At 46.3% G+C, this 22,753-nt stretch overlaps 1 protein-coding gene across 1 annotated transcript; it reads right to left on the minus strand.

Annotated features, from left to right (window-relative positions):
* Positions 1-3,912: 3,912 nt before the first annotated feature.
* LOC127294803 (aldehyde dehydrogenase family 3 member H1) lies at positions 3,913-9,469 on the minus strand. The gene is made up of 10 exons (XM_051324698.2): positions 9,155-9,469; positions 8,205-8,273; positions 8,005-8,101; positions 5,546-5,752; positions 5,339-5,454; positions 5,152-5,256; positions 4,876-5,048; positions 4,678-4,768; positions 4,446-4,595; positions 3,913-4,362 (listed from the first exon to the last, which is right to left on the minus strand). The coding sequence occupies exons 1-10, from the start codon at positions 9,344-9,346 to the stop codon at positions 4,117-4,119; spliced, it is 1,446 nt and encodes a 481-aa protein (XP_051180658.1). The 5' UTR covers positions 9,347-9,469; the 3' UTR covers positions 3,913-4,116.
* Positions 9,470-22,753: the final 13,284 nt, after the last annotated feature.

Below are 22,753 nucleotides of genomic sequence, written 5' to 3' on the forward strand. Positions count from 1 at the left end.
TTTCTGAAACATGTTACCAGCGACGGATTTTCGGATTTGTGTCACATGTGCTGTTGCGACTATAAATCTTTTCTCAGTAGTGAGTTTACATCTAATCTAGGATTTCATTCCATGTCATCACAGAAAAGACTATGTCCTTTCAGTTAGATCTGCATATAAATTGTAATGGAAACACAAATTCGGTGCTAGCTAGAGTTCGTAGAGGCGACATACAAGGAACATCATCGGTAAATCTTGCTTGGGAAATTCTTTGGAAATTGAAAATTTCGAGTGAAGTTTAAGTTTTCCTGTGGATAGAACTTCGTGCCCCATTGTATACCAGGGAAATCAATTCTGCGTCTCAAAAAAATAAGGTTGTTTTTTTCCAACTGGGCTTCCACCCCTTTCTATTGCATTTAACAAAAAATAACAGGTCATATGTCAAACTTACAAAGAAAAATGGGGAGTAGGGAGACAGAAGCGAGCTTGGTCGGTACCAGAAAACCCACTGTGGGTATTCGACATCGAATACTCACCATGGGACAAAACCCTGGTACCACAAGCATACAGTTCTAGCAAAGGGAGTAGTTCAAGGAAACAAAACAGGGCCTTCCACGGAAGGGAGACAGTCTAAATTAAACAAGCAGAAAGCTACAGGAAGCAAGGCAGCATCTTCCGAGGGATATGATCAACATCAAGGAAGCAAGAGAGCATTCATTTCCATCAGGTACCAGTGATCATCAGCATCTGGCCTGGGGCGGTGGAGTCAGCTCGTCGTGCGTAGATGGTCGAAGCAGCACGCATCGTCTTCTGAGCTCCCCTGGATTGGCGTTCCTTATCCTCATTTTTCAGCAAACCTACCCAATACATCAACAAGGAAATGGAAAAGAAAGTGATTTCACTAGGGTATCACAACACATGCTCTTCAAAGGTCACTTTGTTTCTTACTTTCCAAATAGCCCGGCAAGTGGCTCCAATTAACACCGTAAATTTTTATCAAAACCAGGACCGTAATTATGAAACCAAGCTATGGCTTGCCAAAAAAAAATCGGCACGCAGCTAGCACCCATTGCTGAACCCAAAACCCCCCTACCACTTACTACAAGTGAAAAAGAGTTGATTCTTTGTTTCCACCTGATTACAAAAAGAGCACAAAGGGGATCCAAGCCAATTCTTTTTTCCCATATTTTCACGAGTGGGCAAAGCATCTCTGCATAATTGCCACACGAAGATTATAATTTTCAGGGGAATCTTAGTATCCCAAATCCATTTGTTATGAGAACCAGCTAGATGCAGCTCCATAAGCTTATAGACTTATTTAGTCGAGAAAGTAGTTTTTTTACTTAGTGTCCATAAATCTTGTATTTGTTGGTAGACGGGCTAAGGTCACCAAGTCTGGTAACAATTAGATTCCAGGAATCGGGAAGATTTCCACGCAGTTGTTTGCGAAGGGTATGACATAGTTGTTTTCAATGCAATGTTGGACATTACAATCTTGCGCCTGTCAGAGGACAAAAAGAATGGGATGTAGGTCACAAAGAGGTGTATTGTCCAAGTAGGGATGCTTCCAGAGTCTACAAATATCTCGTTTCTCTAGGGAAATCATTCTCCCCGCAAGATAGGTTTCTCTGTCTTTTAATAAAGTTTTCCAGCAAGGGGAGTCATTAAATTTAGGAGCCACGTTGGTTAGTGTCTTCCTTCTCAAGTATTTCGCTTCGACAATATCTTGCCATAACCCATCTTGAGTTTCAAGCTTCCACTACCATTTACAGAGGAGGCTAATATTTTGCTTTCTAAGATCTTTGACCCTGATGCCGCCTTTATTTCGTGAACGACAAACCCTAGACCACTTCACCATATAGTACCCCTTCTTTTCCTTGTTTTTCATGCCATAGGAAGCATCTTCTCTGTTTGTCAAGCCTTTCGATGAAAGTTTTATTCAAAAGTAACATCGACATGATATATGAGGGAAGGTTCAATCTCCCTCCAGATGAGGAAGCGCCGCTTTCCAGGCGTCCAATTTCTTGACAAACTTACCGTCAATGAAAATCAGATCAGAATTTTTAATGTTGCGAAAGGAAACAGGGACCCCAAGTATTTCATAGAAAATTCCCAACTTGATAGCCAAACATAGATGATTACTGACAGGCAATAGTATTATCGCCCCCAATAAGAAACATCTCACTTTTTTTGGAAATTTATTTTCAAGCCCGACATTTATTCAAACACGTAAAGGAGGAGTTTGAGATTTAAAGCTCTCTCTAGATCATGAGAAATGCAAATGACTGTATCATCGGCACATTGCATAATAGCCACCCTTTTATCAATCAAATCAGGCGCCAAACCTTCCAACAAGCCATTGGCTTGTGCCTCAAGGACCATCTTAGTCAAACATTGGACTGCTGAGTTAAAGAGGAATGGAGAGAGAGGGTCTGCTTGTTGGACATCCTTCACACTCCAAAAATAGGGACCCATCAATTTTTTTTTTATTTTTACCGAGATAGTACCATTGTAAAGGAATTGCCTAATCATGTTGCACTAAAAATCTCCAAAGCCCATAGCCTTCTGACAGTCAAGAAGGAGCTCCCAATTAACTTTATCGAAAGCCTTCTCGAAATCTAGTTTGAGGATGACACCCGTGTCTTTTTTAATATGAGTGTGATGCATCAATTCATGAAGGGACATAATGCCATCAACAATGTGCGATTCTTCATGAAAGCATTCTGGTGGGTACTGATAATTTTTTCCAAGAAGGGTTCCACCCTGATGGTAAGCACTTTAGTAAGAAGCTTGTATCTGCATCTCAACAAACAAATGGGCATGTACTGACTGATTTCTCAGCATCTGAGATTTTTGGGAGGAGGTTTATAATGCGATAGTTGAGCCTTTGCACATCTAGGAACCCCGCGTGAAAAGCATAGAACAAATTCATGATTTCATTCTTGACAACATCCCAATAGTGTTGGTAGAATTCTATCGGGATATTATCAGGGCCAGGTGCTTTATTCTTCCTCATAGAGAAAAGAGCATTTTTAACTTCTTTCATAGAAAAGGGTTTGCTAAGGATCTCATTATCCTCACATCGTTTATTTTTTCATGTGGTTTCCACATATCATGACTGAAATTTAATAAGTTGCCGGGGGCTGGCCAAAACAATTTTTTGTAGTAAGTTGTTGCATGTTCAATAAAAAAATAAGGTTGTTAATTCTGTATTGGTAGCGGATCGTTCAGGATCTGTGTTGTGCTTGGGATCTTGCTCTGCATTCCGACGCATACGTCACCTGTTCTTGGTCAATTGGAACTCCAAGAATTCAGTGGTGTTGACTGTTGGTATATTTGGTTGCAGCGTCGACAACTTGTGAGGGGAGAGAATTTATTGTCCCCGGATTTGCTATTAATTCATTGACGGCAAACTTTGGTGCAGCACTACGTTAAGCAAAGGAAGTCACCACAGTCTGGATTAAACCTTTATCGAGTACCTATAAACTGAATTTCATGTGGATGGTTCGGGTGCTGCTGGAGTGGTGTTACGAGATCATAAAGGGGAGGCCGTAGCGGGAATGTTCTACCCACTTGAAAATATCCTAAAAGCAGCTACAGCGGAAGTGCTCGGCCTTTTAAAATGATTGGAGTTTCTTCAAAGGCATGAATGCAATCGGGTTTCTATTGAATCTGATTCGCTCGAATTGATCCAATGCTGCATTGCTGCAATCGAGTGTTTCCTAAAAGCGTTTGATGACTGAAGTCTCCTTCTGATAGTCTCAGGAGTGCTAATCAGGTGGCGCATGAACTTGCAAGGTTTTCTTATGCTTCGATGGAGACCCATGTGTGGGAGTGGGATGGTGATCCTCCGGAATTTAATTTGCCACATGTAATTCGTGACGTATTTATCAAATGAATAAAACGCCACCAGGCATTCCTTTAAAAAATGAATTAACTGACAAACCAGACGTATATATTTATGTAAAATCCAACTAACTTACATCCACGAATCCGATAATAACATCATATGGAATACCTGTTGAACACACGCATGCACGGATGCAGCTTTGCAGCGCACCACACCACCCTCATGAGAATGAACAGATCCTGTTATATGCTGTACCAGAGATAGACAAAGACAGATACTCAACCCAGCTAACGCTTCTCCCTTGGGAACCCCAAGAGCGCAAGGATGAGCGCAAAGAAGCTGCCATTGATGAGGCCCCTCAGAATCTTCTGCTTCTCCACCGTGTAAGGTGGGTACCTCGCGTTGGCCTCCCCACCGAACCCGCGGACCAGCACCGCCTTCTTGTGGCTGAAGCAGTCGAAGCTGAACTTCCCGTGGTACGACCCTATGCCACTGTCGCCCACGCCCCCGAACGGCAAATGCGGGTTCGTCAGCTGCCAAGTGTAACGTGTTAATTAAAGAGAAATATATATGTTGTTGGTTCAGAGATTGGTTCAATGAGTTCTGGAGCAGTTACGTGTAGGGCAACGTCATTGACAAGCATGCCTCCTGCAGAGACGTTTGCGATGAAGTTCTCTTGCAGCTTCTTGTTCTTGGTGAAGAGGTAGGCTGCGAGCGGCTTTGTCCCAGCGTTGATGTAGTCAATGCTTTCTTCAATCTTTTCAACCTGGCACAAATTGAGAGAATTGGGTACTAAGTTTAGTTCTGAATATTATGGTGAGGCAATATAAAGGCCGAGGAGTACTAACCGTTACAATTGGAAGCAAGGGGCCAAATATTTCCCCTATCATGAGTTGCGTATCGAGAGGAACATCTACCAGCACCGTAGGGGCTATTTTTCTGCGACGAAAGAAGCAAAAGTTATAGATCAAAAGAACACCTTCCTCCGAAACCCAATTGTGAGTTTGTGACTGCAAAATGCACACTAAAAATTATTGAACTCTCACAGTTGTTTCTCATCTATCTGGCCACCAAGCACAATCTTGTCGGCGACTTTCTTATCTTCTATCAACTTTGTCACTCTGTTGAAATGATTAGCATTCACAATACGAGACAGGTCCTCTGATTGCAACGGATCCTCCCCATAGAACCTTACCAACACTCTTTTCAAAGAGTCGACCTGTAGAAATTTAATTTCATGGATAAGCAAATATATAGAAGTTATACAAGTTCGGTTGGGACAAAACATTATTTTGATGTAGTTACAGTAGTAATGTAGATACCAGCTCTGTAACAAATGCTTTCGTCGTTATGATGTAATCCGGAGCAATGCACGCCTGGCCATTGTTACAGCCCCATTTACCAACAGCAATCCTCTTAACAGCAACCTTCAAGCAAATTAAATGTCATGGAAACCAAATAGCACGAATTTTTCTATAATAGTCTCTGACAGTATAATATATGGCTTACATGAAGAGCAACGTTAGAATCAACAATAACAGGGCACTTTCCACCGAGCTCGAGAGCAACCGGGGTTAGATGCTTCGCTGCAGCTGCCATCACTACCCGGGCTACATGTCCATTTCCTGCAATTCAAATAAACATGTGCACTTTAGAAACTTAACATTAATTCACGAACGTGCAGAAAGTTTTTCTTTTGACAGGTGAGAAATTAACCCGTGTAGAAGATCTTGTCCCATTTTTGTTCCAAGAGTGAGGTTGTTTCATTAATGCCTCCCTCTACAACTTTTATACAGGAGCCATCAACATACTCTGGTAGCAGCTTCGCGAACAATGATGATGTTGCTGGCGCAATTTCTGATGGCTTCAGCACTACGGCATTCCCAGCAGCAATCGCACCAATAACAGGCTCGATCGATAGCACTGATGAAGGTGAAACAATTATACTTAATATTGAACAATCATCCAGGATGCTAACAGGCGAACAATGCTGTTCCAAACATATCGATACAGAAGGGGGAAATATTGATTTGCAATATTTTATTCAATTCCTTTTTTTTTTGCAGGAGATTTTTTTATTCAACTAGCATTGTGGCCCTCGCAAATTGCGAGGGCATCATCCTTAATGTGTCAAAAGGGTTTGTGTGATAATTCAAATTTTATGGATCAGTTTTTTACTACGGGAACAATTTTCATGGTTTTTGCAAGTTAAAAGTACAAACAGTATATTTCATCTTTTGATTCCATTAATGAGGTCATGCATGGTATAAAATACCAAGTTACCAACTCTTAGAAGAATTTATGTTGTACATCTAGCAGGCTATTTGAACCGGACATCCGAATTGAGTCTGATCAGATTTTTTATGCAAACTATTATATAATCGCCTTTCCTTAGAAATACAAGTCTTTTATAACGGTTATTTGATGACATTTCTCTTTGATATTTGAATTTTGATACTCAGACCATGTCAAGCCAGATTATACAGCTACATAACTATTAATATCTTCTTATAATCATAGCAATATATTTTACATCTAACTATCAAAATAATTAGGGTGATGTGTCATCTCAGTTTTAGAACTCATCTATCTTAATTTTGGTTGATATATAATAGATAGATAAATATGGTAGGTGATCGGTATTTTTCTTAGAAACACTCAAGAATCTTCAAGATTTAACCATGAAATGCTTGCACTAAATCTATGCGCGCGTACCCAATGTTTGCATAGATCATGCATGATCATAAAACCAAGTCGGTTATCCTAAGTTATAGAAATTAATAGATTCGTGTAATTGGTGTAGATCATGCAATTTTTACCTAATTATTTCATATCCGTACTAACATTAAATATGCTGTTATTTTCTAAAAAATGTTGTTGATACACCAACGATGCTCCTATAAGAGATCGTTTTTACATCGACTTATTAAAATTGTAGATATGCTAAAAGATGTTGCACCAAGAGTCCTATGAAGATAGGACTTTACCATAGACCGTGTCAAGTTTGTTTTTTCATGTTTTATCTAGACAGTGCCACTTTTTGTGTTAACATTTTATCTCGTACAACCATAGAGCATGTCAAATTTGTCAAATCGAGCTACGTCCAACATTACGTGACATCTTTCGTTAAATCCTAGCCTTATATTTCAGATATAACTATTAAAATAAATTTAGATGATGTGATCTCACATGACGTCTCTATTTTAGATGTGTATTGCTTTTATAAGTATATAATAGTAGATATTTCCGTCCAAAGTCACAATTTAAGCGCTCTAGCTAGCTAAGTTAGTGCATCACATCGGTTTTTTTTTTTGGACGAACTGCGCTATTCATAAGGACATAGCTATAAGCTAGTGCATCGTATCTATTTTTCTGAACAGAATGAGCTGTTACGATTCTACGGAATAGGTCTAGTGAATCCCCATTTTTTAACGGATCTGTATTCCAAACAGACTCAGCCATATATTGTTTTTTTTTCTGAACTGACTATGCTATTCCCATGGGCATCTTTCACGGAAATAATGTGTTGGACATTAATTCATACGGGAGTCTACACATATCAAAAGCACATAACTTTCTAGATATATATTGTGTCAACCAGGGAATTACACGGTTACGTTACTAATAATTTTGCATTAAATCTCAGCCATTAAATTTAGATCTAACCATTAAAATAATTGAGATGATGTGGATTAATGTGGTGTCTCTATTTTAGACTTTCGTATTGTGCTTTTAGTATATAATAGATTCAAGTGGTCAAAAGCCGCAATCCATAGAGATTAAGTGCTATATGATTAAAATATATTTAGTAGTTTGTTTTTGGTTCTTCAAAGTGTAATATACAAAATATAATGGCCAAAAGGATAAACTGTGCTGAAACCTAATGTCCTAACGCACATAAGACTGAGTATCGAAGTTTGTTTGACGAAAAGGAAAGATACCAACTACCGAACAGATTGGCATGTAACTAATCCTTGAGCGCAGGAGACGGGAGCATATCAAACTCATGTCTTAAACCTCTATCACCATCATGAAACAAATTAATGAATGGTTACTACTATATCCTCCTACCCTCTCCCACACAAATTGCATTGGCTATAAACCCCTACTCAACTGCCCTGCTATACATATTGTCAATGCATCTTTGACTACGAGCTTGTGATACATAGACTTACAGAAAGGGTAGTTCCAGGCTGAGATGATGAGCACGACACCGAGGGGCTCCGGCACAATTGTAGCAGTGGATGGGAATGTAGTTATGGCAGCAGGTACCTGGATATATATAAGGAGGTTACACATCCTGGATCAGCAAAAAAATGGATTTTACAAAGGCGTAAATGGATCTAGAGAATGAATTTGCCAGTAGAATGCCTACCTTGTCGGGTTTCATCCAGTTCTTCAGACCCTTCAAGGCAAATATGCAGGCCCCTTTCGCCAGTGATATCTATGTGAAGAACAGGGCAGCAACATGTGGTTATCAGTTACGGAGTACTAGGATATAGTAAGAATGTAATCTTCTTTTTAAAGAAGCCCGGCCATAAGTTCGGAAGCAATCGGGTTTTTCTATTCACTTGTTTTCATTTTATTACAGGTTGCAATCGTCAACCAGGGTGCTGTACCAATTTGATTATATCACCCCTAGTCCTAGGTTGATAGCAACCGCAACGGTACACTAACTACAGACCATGACTGCTGAGCTTAGGAATCCCTCTCCGAGCTTTAATTTTAGGCCAAGATTATATCACCCCTAGTCCTAGGTTGATAGTGAACTAACACGATATTTTAGGCTAAGATTTTCTCTGTTTCCTTGCAAGAACAGAGCAAGTACAAACTGATGCTGACTTTAATTTTTTGCGATGATGAAGCAAATAGTATTAATGATGACGGCGAAATTAATGAAGACGCGAATATTTGCCGATCTGGAAGCAAGCATGGGGGAGGGGTTTCTTCTTTCTTCCACGCGACGCCGCGATGGAGCAGTTTGACCGGCAAGAAGGTCCATTGGCACGCAACGCAACGCAGCCCCTTTTCGAGAGTTCTAGTAACGGAAAGGGACAAGACACACCCAACTTTCCCAAAACCCCGCTGACCCACAACCCCAATAAGTGCTGGATTGAACGAGTATCCCTGATCGATCCAAGCAATTCGATCGACGAGACGGAAGGCGCATCGGAAAAAAAATCGAATCTTGTTGTTTCCACGGATGCAGAAACCTTTTTTGCTTGCTGGATGGATGCAATCGCGATGAGCAGGAGGAGGAATTTGTTTTCCAGTTCATACTACTTAACCAGATGAATCATATGCGATTCAGACTGAAGATGGTACCTCGTGGAGGTAGGACTCCATGCGCGGCTTGGCGAGGTCGGCGTGGAGCGCGTTGCTGATGTCGTCCTCCTTCTCCTCGATCATCCTGACCAGCGACTTGAGCTGCGCCGCCCGCCACTCGGCCGGCCGCGTCCGCCCCGTCCTGAAGCTGGCCCGGAGCCCCTGCGACAGCGTCGCCGCCTCCACCGCCATGACAGCTCGCTCGCTCGCTCCGCTTGGCTGCTAGCTCGAGCTCGGGCGGCAATGGAGATAAGGCGAGAAACAGAGGAGGGACGGTGGGGGTAGGAGGGAAGCGTGCACGCAGGGATGGAGATGGACTATGCCTGTATATATACGCTCTGATTTGGTTGTTTGTTTGGTTTGAAAAAATAAAATTTGGTTTGAAAACTGTTACAGATTTATACAGGATAAAAGAATGGGAGCAGATTATAGTGGAGAAGAAAGATAAAAAAAATTCGTAGCAGATATTTTCTTCGCCGGTCGATGCGATCTGTTTGGACTTTCGGGGTAATCTATCTGTTCGCTGGAATCTTGCGAGTGACGCGGACAGGATCGCAGGACGATGCCCTAAAAAGGGTCGGAGGCATCGAGGTGCACGCGACATGGGGCTTTGTTGGCCTTTATCCTCTCTTTGTTTGCTGACTTGTTAAGACTCTTTTTTCATTTACCTTATCGTCAATATCCTTGAACGGATTTTCCACGACACGCAGCCATGGATACAAAACAATGAGATAAGGGGTGTAATTTGTGTACACTCAATTCAAACCCATTCGCATGTTTAACCGATTTATTTATGATTGTATATACAAATAACCGAGTGACAGGTTCGGTGAGCTACATGTAAACAAAAAATAGAGTACATACAAATAAACTCAATCAGTGATCGATCTGGTGTTGATTATGGATCAGACAATGCTAAGCCGCCTTGCTTTTATACTAATAAATAACTTTGCATAGCATAGCAGCCACAAGGGCCCGAGCCATTGTTTGGTGAGAATCCAAAAGGGACTCGGGAGTCGGGACCACGTGCTGCATGATAAAATTACACTAAAGTTATCAAAATATCTGAAAAAAGGACACACGTCTACCTACGATCTTCAAAATAGGAAAAACAAGTCTAGCTATATCTATATGTCCTCGGATATACATAGCAATAATTCTATTTATATTTAAAGTCGACTGATATGGGTATAGCCGTATATAGACATAAAAAAGGAAGAAAAAAGAAAGCATAAGGCCAACATGTCGTCTTGTGACATAAGGCATTTGCGGTATCTACCCAGATTTTTCACTGAGGACGTGAGGATAAAGATTAAGTGTATTACAACTGCATCTTTTATACGGTCCTTTAAAGAGATTTGGAACGCCAGCTATAGCTTTCAAATGATTTTGCATCCGGCGCGGCCCCGTTCCCAACCCATAGGGGACGATCTGGACGCACCAGACTCGATGGCAATGTGGCTCTAGGCGGGCCATGCCTATCATAGAGAGAAGCCAAGAGTCGGCAACTTTTTCATATATATGATGCGGTTCCCAAGGCTGGCATAGGCGACACGTCTCTTGGCGTTGCATCATGCTCACGCGTCGCCGTCACGCCTTCTTCCCGCCATCCTTCCCAACCTTTCCCCCGCTTTCTGACTCTGATTCCCGCCTCATCTCCGGCGATAGAGCACTGCATCCGCCGCTCTTCACCACCACACTCGCCTCCGCAAACACCACGCCGTCTAGCCACATCCTTGTAGCCATAAGGCCACACCTCTTGCCCACCACCTACTCCATGTTGGGCCACAACAGACGCACGGCCACAACACCTCCACGTTCGGAGCCTGCGTTGCCGGAGCCCGAGCTCGACGACCTCGAAGAGCCTGAAATGGTAGAGTTCGCCAACCTCGAAGAACAATTCCTTGTTGATGCAGAACGCGAGGAGCCAGAATATGCTACCGAGGAGGAGAAGCCCATCAATCCGTACCAACAGTGATACTCGAGTCCGCTTGGTTGGCGCACGACCAGAGGAACGCCGCCCGCACTCTGGACGAGCACCTTCTCCAACGCGTCATGATGATCTCCCGCGAGCACTAGCATACGAGGAGTATGGCTGCCTCCTCATGGAGGCCGAAGGGTAGAGGCTCATGGAGCTAAATGCTCGTGCCTTCGCCGAGGAAAACCACCGCGAAGAAGAGCTGCTCGCCCTAGACTCCGAGTTTAGCATGAGGTGGCAGTTAATGATGGTCCAACACCACACTGCTGCTGAGGCCTCACCGTCGTCAATCTAGGACTAGCATTGGTGCGAGTTTATGACTCCGAACCGGATGAAGAGGTGGAGGTGGGAGAATGAGAGGAGAAAGCGGGCAAAGAACGACGATGAAGCTGGGCCATCGTGCCTGCCGACCGACGACGAGTAGCGCCGACAAACGACAACAAGTGGGGTCGTATCGGATCTGGTTTAAATTCAGTTATTTTTCATTCGAACTTGTAATATATAACAAAATTTGATTGAAAATTTAAATTTCTCTAAAAATTTAGCCACTTTAACTCAAATCACATGTTTTCATAAACCGTTTGGGGGAGCCCGTTGGGCATAGGCGTCCCCAAAAGCGCCAACCCGCGAGGACATCCCTCAAGCAGTCTGTCTAGCGCTTGTGTCGGACGTCGTTTGGAAGACGCGGCTGAGAAGTTCAAATGAGCATTATTTTCCAAAGGAAGGTTAAGACCCCTTGAAATCTGCATACAAATGATGGCATACAATCTTTATTAAATTTTATTCAACAAAGTTCCAACAATATTATACATTAAATAACCCAAAATCACCACTCAACACCTACAAGCCCGATAGTGGGGGAAAATTATGCCATGAGTGATGTAGCCCCGGTCACCGACGTCGCTACACCAAGACCAACAAGTCCCCCTAGTGGACCGATGACACGAGCCCGAGTCAAAGCTCTTCATGATGAGGTGAACTCGCTCCTCACCACCCTTGATCTTGGTACCCCTTTGGATGGATTGCTACCTCATGCCGACGTGCTATGTGTCATTAGGTACAAGGCGCGTCAAGACCACGGGGAGGAGAAGACGCCAAGGTCAAGGGAAGGAGAGAAGCAACTGGACATGGAGACGATCATGAAGCCGAAGCCGACGTCGCACGAAGCGCTCCAAGGAAGAGACGGACGCTGGCCGGTCCAGGACCCGGTCAGACCGGACCTACAACCGGACGCCCCGGTCATAGGCCCGGTCGACCGGGCGCAAACCGGGCCAGCTCCCTCGTACCGGACGACGACCGGACCAACGACCGCAAACTGCGCCTTTACCCGGTTTGCGCCCGTTCGACCGGACCCATGACCGGACGGCCGGTCCACGAGCCCGTCGACCGGCCCCAAACCGGACAGCCCGGTCCCAGGCCCGGTCCGACCGGCCCCAAACCGGACTGACGAGAATGCCCCACCAAACTGCCTTAACTTATCCATTCGCGTACACTGTCGCCCTTCTGGCCGTGTGTATGACTATATAAGTAGCTGGAACCCCTCATTAGCTCTTTAGACTTGTTTTGAACTCAAACCTAAATTTGAGCTTAGTCTCCCTTGGGTATCATCCCTCTGTAATCAAGGCACCTTGGTTGTTGATTTGGAACTTGTTGAGTGAGATTCTAGTACAAGATACTCTCTCTCCCTCACCAAGCTCTTCTTCTCCAATCCCAATCTCTCCCCGGGGAATTCTACCGCGTGTCTCTTCCTCGGAGATTCTATTGGCGTGGTCCATCGAGCCACGGAGGTAAGCATCGGGTGTATCGGGGTGTGTGTGTGCGTGAGTCTCGGAGTTCCTCGTGTTCATCGCCGTGTTCTTCGTGTTCCTCGCGTTTTCCCATCTTCCCCCCTTGGTTTCGAAGTCAATCCGCGAGATCGGGCCACACACGGGGTCTTAGACCTCATCATATGGTATCAGCAGCTCTTGGTTACCGCGGATTTGACCTCCCACCCACCCGATTTCGTCCCTAGAAAATTTTCCAAAAAAAAAAAAATCCCCAAAAATAGCCCTAAATTGCCTCTTGACCGATCTGTGATTTGGTTGCGTTTTGAGTGGTTTTGGTCCGTGGATCTGGTGTTGTTGTGCTTGATCTACTATTTCCCCAACTTTTAGCCTCCAATTCCATCGTTTCCCCTCGATTTGGTCGATTTGGCTTGGTTTTCGTGAAGAACAGGAGAGAGAAACCTTCATCCCGCGAAATCCGGTTTCGAGCCCGGTCAACCGGGCCACAGACCGGACGGCCCAACACTGAGAACCCGGTCGACCGGCGGCAACCGGACAGGCCGGTTCAGAGCCGGTCCAACCGGACCCCAGACCGGGCGCATCTTCGCGCCCTCCTTCGACCTCGTCTTCCGGCGATCTCCACCACCACCACCACCACCACCACCATCATCGCAGGTATAACTTGCAGGTCACCTTGTAACCCCTCTTCCTTTTGCGATCTATCCCATCGAGCATTGCTTGTCTAGTGTTGCGAGACATTGCACGTGGCCCCGCATTGTGAGGTGTGTGTGTCGCGTTGAGTAAGGCACCCAAGCAAACACTCGTGTGGCAAGATAGCAAAAGCGAGGCTAACGCTAACATAGTGCGTCAAAAAGCCCCAAAAACACAAAAAGAGTGCGAGTAGCACCATACATCCATACATCCATACATCCATACGCCCATACATACAAAGTGTCCACGTGCCACCAAAGATACAAACGAGTGCAAGTGCCGCCATATACAAAAGAGAAAAAGCTTTTAAGCAAAGAGAGATAGGAGAAGAGAGGCCACGTGTGAATCTTGTTGTCTCTTCCTTTGCAACCAAAGCTTTGGCTCTCCTTGTGTTAGTGTGACACCGAGCACTTATACATACACTTTTCCGCTCACTTTTGGTTGCACTAACCCCGTTTATCTCGTGTGTGTGTTCCACAACTTTTTCCGTGTTTATAGTGATCTTCACATTGACATTTGGATTTTTGGACCTCACCCACTTTTGACAACATACTCGATCTTGGATTTGTCTTTTGGCTTTCCACAACACTCGCCTAACACCATATTTGCTAGCTTTTGCGTGTGGTTTTGCGTGTGTTCCCGATACACTTGATCTTGCTTTCGGTTTGGTGGATTGCCTCAATACTATCTTACCTTGGTAAGGGTACGAGGTAGTCTCCTTCCACTAACATACACAACATAGTTCTTGTCTTTGCATCATGGATAGGAACGGAGATACCAATAGGGATGAAGAGATCCTTCGCAACACCGAGAGGTTGGCTACTCAACACAACCTATGGACGCAACGACAAGAGTTCAAGGAGCAACTCTCTCTCTTCGAGACGCGCATCGATGAGCAATACGATGAAGTGGCTCACAACTTCTCCACCGTGAACCACGACTTGGCCCTCCTTCGTGAAGCTACGGACAACTTGAATGGCCAAATGGCGGCCAATGATGCCAACATGGAGCGGCGCATGGATAGCCTCGAGCGCGCCATCACCAACTTGGGTCGCCATCGTCGACACCGCTCTACTTCCTCTTCATCAAGCTCCTCCTCAAGGCATGAAGACCATTACTCTCATGGTGGCCTTTCGTCCCCAAGCTCCTCCTCAAGGCGTGAAGACCATCATCGACCTCATCGCTCACATGCTCGTCATGAAGACTCCCGCTCCAACTCTAGGCGTGGAGAAATACATCGCCATGCTCGTCCACATGAGCGTCCTCCACAAGCTCAAGGCCTTCAACAAGATCGTCACCAAGCGGATCGCCATGCTCACCATGGGCGTGATGGCCATCCACAAGACCAAGATCCTCAAGATCCACCTCGGCGAGATCTTCGTCGCCACCCTCACCATGACCAACGTGGACGAGGAGAGCCTCACCATGATCAAGATGAGAGACCCAACATTGAGCATCGTCCTCAACCGCGACAAGATCTTCAACCACATCCTCACCGTGAACCAAGTGAAGCAAGTGTTCAACTCCACCACCAACCCAATGCTATGGTTGGCCGTAGAAGACCTCCTATTCCACCTCTAGCCGCAAGAGTTGACGGCGCCCCTCCTCGTAGAAGAAACTTGGAGGATGAAGAGAACATGTATGGCAAGCTCAAGTTCAACATGCCCAAGTTCAAAGGTGAAGACGACGCCGAAGCTTACCTCTCATGGGCACTCAAGGTGGACAAGATCTTCCGCATCCACAACTATTCCGGTGCCAAGAAAGTGGCTATGGCATCACTCGAGTTTGAAGACTACGCCAACACTTGGTGGGAGCAAGTCCTCACTCTTCGCGAAGAAAAGGGTGAACCTCCAATTGACACTTGGGAAGATATGAAGAAGGAGATGCATGCTCGTTTTGTCCCCGCACACTACATGACCGACCTCTTCAACAAGCTCCAAAAGTTGAAGCAAGGCACCAAGACCGTTGAGGAGTTCTACAAGGAGATGGAGCTCACTATGATGCGAGCCAACATCCAAGAGTCCGAAGAACAAACAATTGCTCGTTTCTTCAATGGCCTTACTTATCCTATCAAGAGGATTGTCGAGTTCCAACCCTACTCCAACATGGTTGAGTTAGTCCACCAAGCATCGAAGGCCGAGCGCCAAGTGATTGAGGACATCAAGTACTCCAAGGCCAAGTCCTATTTCTCCTCCAAGCTCGCTACATCGACTCCTCCTACTACATCAACTCCTTATGCTACAAGTGCCAAGGCCGACGCATCCTCTACACCGTCCAAGAAGACGACTATCCAAAGTCGCATGAAGCAAACGGTTTCCTCCACCGCCTCCTCTAAGGCATCCACGGGACTCTCTAGTGTCACTTGCTTCAAGTGTGGCACCCAAGGTCACAAATCGTTTGAGTGCAAGAACACCAAGGTCATGATCACTATGGAGAATGGTGACATCGAGACTCTTGATGAAGATGAATATGAAGCCCTTGTGCAAGCCGCCGTGGCAAGTGAAGAAGCCTATGAACAAGAAAGTGGAGAAGATCCTCTCTTATGTGAGCATGACCCAAGTCCCTCACTTGTGGTCACAAGGGTGCTAACCACACAACCTCATGATATGGAAGAACAACGGTGCAACATCTTCCAAACCCGTGCCGGAATTGGTGGCAAGTCTATCAAGGTCATCATCGATGGTGGAAGTTGCCACAACCTTGCGAGCACCGAGTTGTGTGAGAAGCTCCACCTCACTCTCCGCAAGCATCCTCACCCTTACCATATCCAATGGTTGAGTGACAAGGGCAACGTCAAGATACAACATACCGTCACCGTCAACTTCAAGATCGGCCCTTATGAGGACACCATCGAGTGTGACGTGGTACCCATGACGGTGTGCCACATGTTGCTTGGCCGCCCTTGGCAATATGACAAGAAGGCTATACATGATGGACTCTCCAACACATACACCTTCAAGGTCAACGACAAGAAGTTCGAATTGCGCCCGATGACTCCTAGCCAAATCATCGCGGATAATGCGAAGGCTTTAGCGAGGGCACAACTCCGCACCCACCATAGTGAGATGAGAGGAGAGGGAGCGACCCACCACAAAGATAGTGAGCACCACAAGCCATATATGAGTGAGTCCAAGAGTGTCCTTCTAGCCACCAAGAGTGAGTGGAGAGAGCTACAAGAGAACCCATCCACCATATTGCACTACGTGCTCATATGCAAGGGACCCTCGTCGGCAACTAACGACTTAACCAACATTCCTCCGTCTTTGTTGTCTCTGGTGGAGGAATTTCAAGACGTCTTCCCCGACGAGCTCCCTCATGGACTACCACCACTCCGCGGCATAGAACACCGCATCGACCTAATACCCGGCGCTCCGCTCCCAAACCGTGCCGCCTACCGCACCAACCCCGAAGAGACCAAGGAGATCAACCGCCAAATTCAAGATCTCCTCGCCAAAGGGTATGTCCGTGAAAGCCTTAGCCCTTGTGCGGTTCCCGTGATCCTCGTGCCTAAACCGGATGAGACGCAACGGATGTGTATGGATTGTCGCCCCATCAATGCCATTACCGTCCGTTACCGCCATCCCATTCCGCGTTTAGATGACATGCTTGATGAACTTAGTGGTGCCACGATTTTCTCTAAAGTCGATTTGCGTAGTGGTTACCATCAAATCCGCATGGCTATTGGTGACGAATGGAAAACGGCATTCAAGACCAAACTTGGTCTCTATGAATGGCTCGTTATGCCTTTTGGTCTTTCCAATGCACCATCTACTTTCATGCGCCTCATGAATCACATCTTGCGTCCTCTCATTGGCAAGAGCGTGGTTGTCTACTTCGATGATATTCTTATTTATAGCAAAAACCTCGAGGACCATGTGCAACATGTGAGAGAAGTCTTGTGCATCTTGCGCCATGAAAAGCTTTATGCTAACCTCCCCAAGTGCACATTTGCTCAAAACAAATTGGTTTTTCTTGGTTTTGTGGTTTCCGCTAATGGGATTGAAGTTGATTCTTCCAAGGTGGAGGCCATCCATAATTGGCCTACCCCTACAAATGTTGGCCAAGTCCGAAGCTTCCATGGACTTGCCGGGTTTTATCGCCGCTTTGTGAAAGATTTTAGCACCATCGCTTGCCCTTTGAATGAGCTTACCAAGAAGAATGTTCCGTTTGTTTGGGGCAAGGCCCAACAAAATGCTTTTGATGAGTTGAAGAAACGTCTTCACGAAGCTCCACTTCTTGTTCTTCCAAATTTTGCCACAACTTTTGAGATTGAGTGTGATGCAAGTGGGCTTGGTATTGGCGGTGTTCTTATGCAAGAGGGCAAACCCGTGGCATACTATAGTGAGAAGTTAGATGGCGCACGCCTCAACTATCCTATATATGACAAGGAGCTCTACGCTTTGGTTCGTGTTCTTGAAGTTTGGCAACACTATCTTTGGCCAAAAGAGTTTATCATTCATTCCGATCATGAGTCCTTGAAGTATTTGAAAAGCCAACACAACTTGAACAAACGACATGCAAAATGGGTCGAGTTCATTGAGTCCTTCCCATATGTGATAAAATACAAGAAGGGCAAGGACAATGTTGTGGCGGATGCTCTTTCCCGCAAAAACACCCTTTTGCTAACTCGTTTGGATTTTCATGTTTTGGGACTTGAAGAGATCAAAGAACTCTATCCTTCCGATTCTTTCTTTGCTCCCATTTTTGAGAAGTGCTCCGTTGAGCGAGGAGTGGATGATTTCTATTTGCATGATGGCTATTTGTTTAAAGCCAACAAGATTTGCATTCCCGCGTCTTCGCTTCGAAAATTGCTTTTGCAAGAGTCTCATGGAGGAGGTCTTATGGGCCACTTTGGCCGTGACAAGACATATGCCATGCTCTCAACCCACTACTATTGGCCAAAGATGAAGCGAGATGTGGAACGCCTTTGCCGTCGGTGCACAACATGCTTACAAGCTAAGTCTACCTCCAACCCTTATGGTCTCTACATGCCATTGCCTATTCCTTTTGCACCATGGACAGATATTAGCATGGATTTCGTTCTAGGCTTGCCTCGCACTAAGCATGGTCATGATTCCATATTTGTTGTAGTGGATAGATTCTCTAAGATGGCTCATTTCATACCTTGCCATAAGAGCGACGATGCTTCACACATTGCTTCATTGTTTTTCAGGGAAATCGTTCGCCTACATGGAGTACCGCAAAGCATTGTGTCGGATCGAGACGTCAAGTTCATGAGCTATCTTTGGAAGTCAATCATGGCGAAGTTTGGAGTCAAGCTCTTGTTCTCATCATCATCGCACCCGCAAACGGACGGCCAAACGGAAGTGGTCAATCGAAGCCTCTCCACCCTCCTACGGGTCCTCGTGAAGAAAAACTTGAGGTCATGGGAGGAGTGCCTTCCTCACGCCGAGTTCGCCTACAACCGCGCCAAGCACAAGACTACATCAAGGAGCCCCTTCATGGTCGTCTACGTCAAGAAACTACATGAAGAGACAAGGGCAACCATACAAGCACATGTTCTTCGTCAAGCCAACCACATCAACGCCAAGAAGAAGGCAAGGATATTCGAAGAAGGAGACCTCGTTTGGATCCACCTCCGGAAGGACCGGTTTCCCCATGAGCGAAACTCCAAGCTCAAGCCAAGAGGAGATGGCCCCTTCAAGGTCCTCAAGCGCATCAATGACAACGCTTACGTCATCGACATACCAACATCCAAGTACTTGGTGAGCAACACGTTCAACGTCTCGGACTTGTCACCCTATCATGGAGATGAGGAGGTGCAAGAGTCGAGGACGACTCTTTCCCAAGGGGGGGGAGATGATGTAGCCCCGGTCACCGACGTCGCTACACCAAGACCAACAAGTCCCCCTAGTGGACCGATGACACGAGCCCGAGTCAAAGCTCTTCATGATGAGGTGAACTCGCTCCTCACCACCCTTGATCTTGGTACCCCTTTGGATGGATTGCTACCTCATGCCGACGTGCTATGTGTCATTAGGTACAAGGCGCGTCAAGACCACGGGGAGGAGAAGACGCCAAGGTCAAGGGAAGGAGAGAAGCAACTGGACATGGAGACGATCATGAAGCCGAAGCCGACGTCGCACGAAGCGCTCCAAGGAAGAGACGGACGCTGGCCGGTCCAGGACCCGGTCAGACCGGACCTACAACCGGACGCCCCGGTCATAGGCCCGGTCGACCGGCCCCAAACCGGCCAGCTCCCACGTACGGACGACGACCGGACCCAGGACCGGAAACCGCAGCTTCCGGTTTGCGCCCGGTCGACCGGACCCATGACCGGACGGCCGGTCCACAGCCCGGTCGACTGCCCCAAACCGGACAGCCCGGTCCCAGGCCCGGTCCGACCGGCCCCAAACCGGACCTGACGAGAATGCCCCACCAAACTGCCTTAACTTATCCATTCGCGTACCTGTTCGCCCTTGCTGGCCGTGTATGACTATATAAGTAGCTGGAACCCCTCATTAGCTCTTTAGACTTGTTTTGAACTCAAACCTAAATTTGAGCTTAGTCTCCCTTGGGTATCATCCCTCTGTAATCAAGGCACCTTGGTTGTTGATTTGGAACTTGTTGAGTGAGATTCTAGTACAAGATACTCTCTCTCCCTCACCAAGCTCTTCTTCTCCAATCCCAATCTCTCCCCGGGGAATTCTACCGCGTGTCTCTTCCTCGGAGATTCTATTGGCGTGGTCCATCGAGCCACGGAGGTAAGCATCGGGTGTATCGGGGTGTGTGTGTGCGTGAGTCTCGGAGTTCCTCGTGTTCATCGCCGTGTTCTTCGTGTTCCTCGCGTTTTCCCATCTTCCCCCTTGGTTTCGAAGTCAATCCGCGAGATCGGGCCACACACGGGGTCTTAGACCTCATCAATGAGAGCCTTATGCCCTAGACACACAAGCAACACCCCACGAGCTATGTAATAGGGGTATCACCAAGTCACCCTATGGTGAAATGGGACCACAAATCCGGTCCAGCAGGCTAATGGCGTGCACCTCGTGCACACGATCCAGAAACCGCCACCGCCGTCAGACCACCGACCCATCTTCAAGGCAAAGATCTGCAGGTATGTCATCGATACCGCGGTGATGCCATATAGTACCGCCGCCCTGCGTGAGTCCATCATGCCACGTCCATCACAGAGACCCACCATCGCCGACATAGTAGATGAAACACTGCTCCCCCTCTTGCCTCCTCCATCAAGTGCTTGCTCCAAAAATGCCCACGGGAGGAAGAGTGACATCAAAGTGCAGGCATCATCCGATGTGGGAGACCTAGATGTGGGGTTTTCCTCGGAGCAGCCGGGGCGAGTAGACAATAACCGGAGGGAAGATGCCTTCAACAAGGGAACTACGCATAAACGCCTCCATCGTCCGCCAGTGGCTAAGTTTTCACCGGCACCAGTGTCTCCCAAGTATGATGCTTAGATGGATCACCATCGACCGCTCTGCGGGAGGTCAGCCAAGGCCTACTACCTATCCATTCCCACCCCTTGGGGACTGCGGTCGGTCGTTTCGTTCTACCGCCACCTCGCCCAAGATGTCGCCATGGATCTATCGCGGGGCTCCATCAAGGCCCCAGAGTGCTCGAAACGGCCCCTGCCTGCTGTCCTTGAGCAGCTATGTTGACGTCTCGGTATCTCTCGCTTGAACCGAGGGGTCATCAATTTGGCCCCTTGTCTGCATCCATATCTCACTCCAATTTGCCATCTGTGTGCAACTTTGGTCCAGATTTGCCGAAGTCTTCTCCGCCCAATGATAAAGTTCACCGATTTTTTCTTCTCATTTAAGATCCATGGGTGAATTTGTTTGAACATAGGAATTCTCTTTGTGCAATAATTGCCCCTAAGTTCCGGTGCAGCCTTTCTCCGGGATATGCTCTCAGCTTCTTCTGTCTTTGCACATATATATGCAGTATGTTTTTAAAGAAAAATGCAGGAAAATTTGTATTTGTGAGTTTTATACTACGGAGTATATTAGAGAAAAGAAAAGCATGCAAGTGGACGATGGATAGAAATTTGAATCAGTCGTGGAAGTAGCAGTGCGGTTTACAACGATGGGTAGCTTGATTTTCGTCGGCAAGTGAGAAGAGTTTTGGTATCCTATCCATGACACTATTGTCGCCCATGCATCTGGTTTTGTCGCCTGCTAGCTCCGTCTCCGTCCCGGCCGGAGCAGCCCGTGACGAGACGACGACGCGCGCGCACGTTATTGGTTCGGAGGCGTGCGTGCGCGGGCACGTAAAGCCCATATCTCGTTTTGGGGTAAAAATAGTAAGTGAAGGGACCGATGTGGCACGTCCTAGTCCATGCTTTGGGCGATCGTCAGCGCGCTGCGTATGGACGGGGAGCGGTGTCATGGCCACGTGTGGATTTCGTCTACCTAGCGAGCAGAGAGTACCCGACTCTGCTTGCAGCTCGCCACGTCACACAGACGCTAAGTAGAGCCAGCTCCAACGCCCCGTAAGGCTCTTTGGCGCGCACGCTAAAAAAATTGGCCTTGCACCAGCACGTCCAAAATCACATCTACAGATCGATCGGTCCAAAAAATCTAGCACGTCAGCGCCGGCCTTGACCCATACTATATGGGGGCTGGCTTGCGGGTGCCGTCACATAGCCACGTTGGATTGGCCTCGTGGGTCCTGCTCGCCAGCTGGTTTGACGCTGGTTTACGCTCTGTTTTAAAAAATAAGGCGTATGCGTATTTCAAGATGAAATTTGATCATAAAAATTAAGCAGTAAAGTTTTGATTATATTATATGTAATTGGTACCGTTAGATTTATATTGAAAAGAACTTTTTAATGATACTAATTTTATACAAACAATCTTTATCTATTTAAAGTAATTCTTGGTCAAACAAAACATACGTAAAACAAGGACATTTTATTCCTTAAAATGGAGGTAGCATTAATCAATGTGGCCGGTTTGCGCACGCCGAGTGACGACCCGGACGAAAAAAGGTGTTGTGTGCCCAAAGAAGAAGTTATACTTCGAGCTGGGGCCGGTGGAGATGCGCTTAACTGTTGTATATCCATATATCTTGCACACGGTAACAGTAAATGAGCAGATGACTGAAGTGGGATACTAACTGACAGGGCTCTGTTATGTGCAACAGTTCCTTTTTTTTTGGCGGAAA

The sequence above is a fragment of the Lolium perenne genome, chromosome 4 (assembly GCF_019359855.2).
Source record: "Lolium perenne isolate Kyuss_39 chromosome 4, Kyuss_2.0, whole genome shotgun sequence".
Lineage (NCBI taxonomy): Eukaryota > Viridiplantae > Streptophyta > Magnoliopsida > Poales > Poaceae > Lolium > Lolium perenne.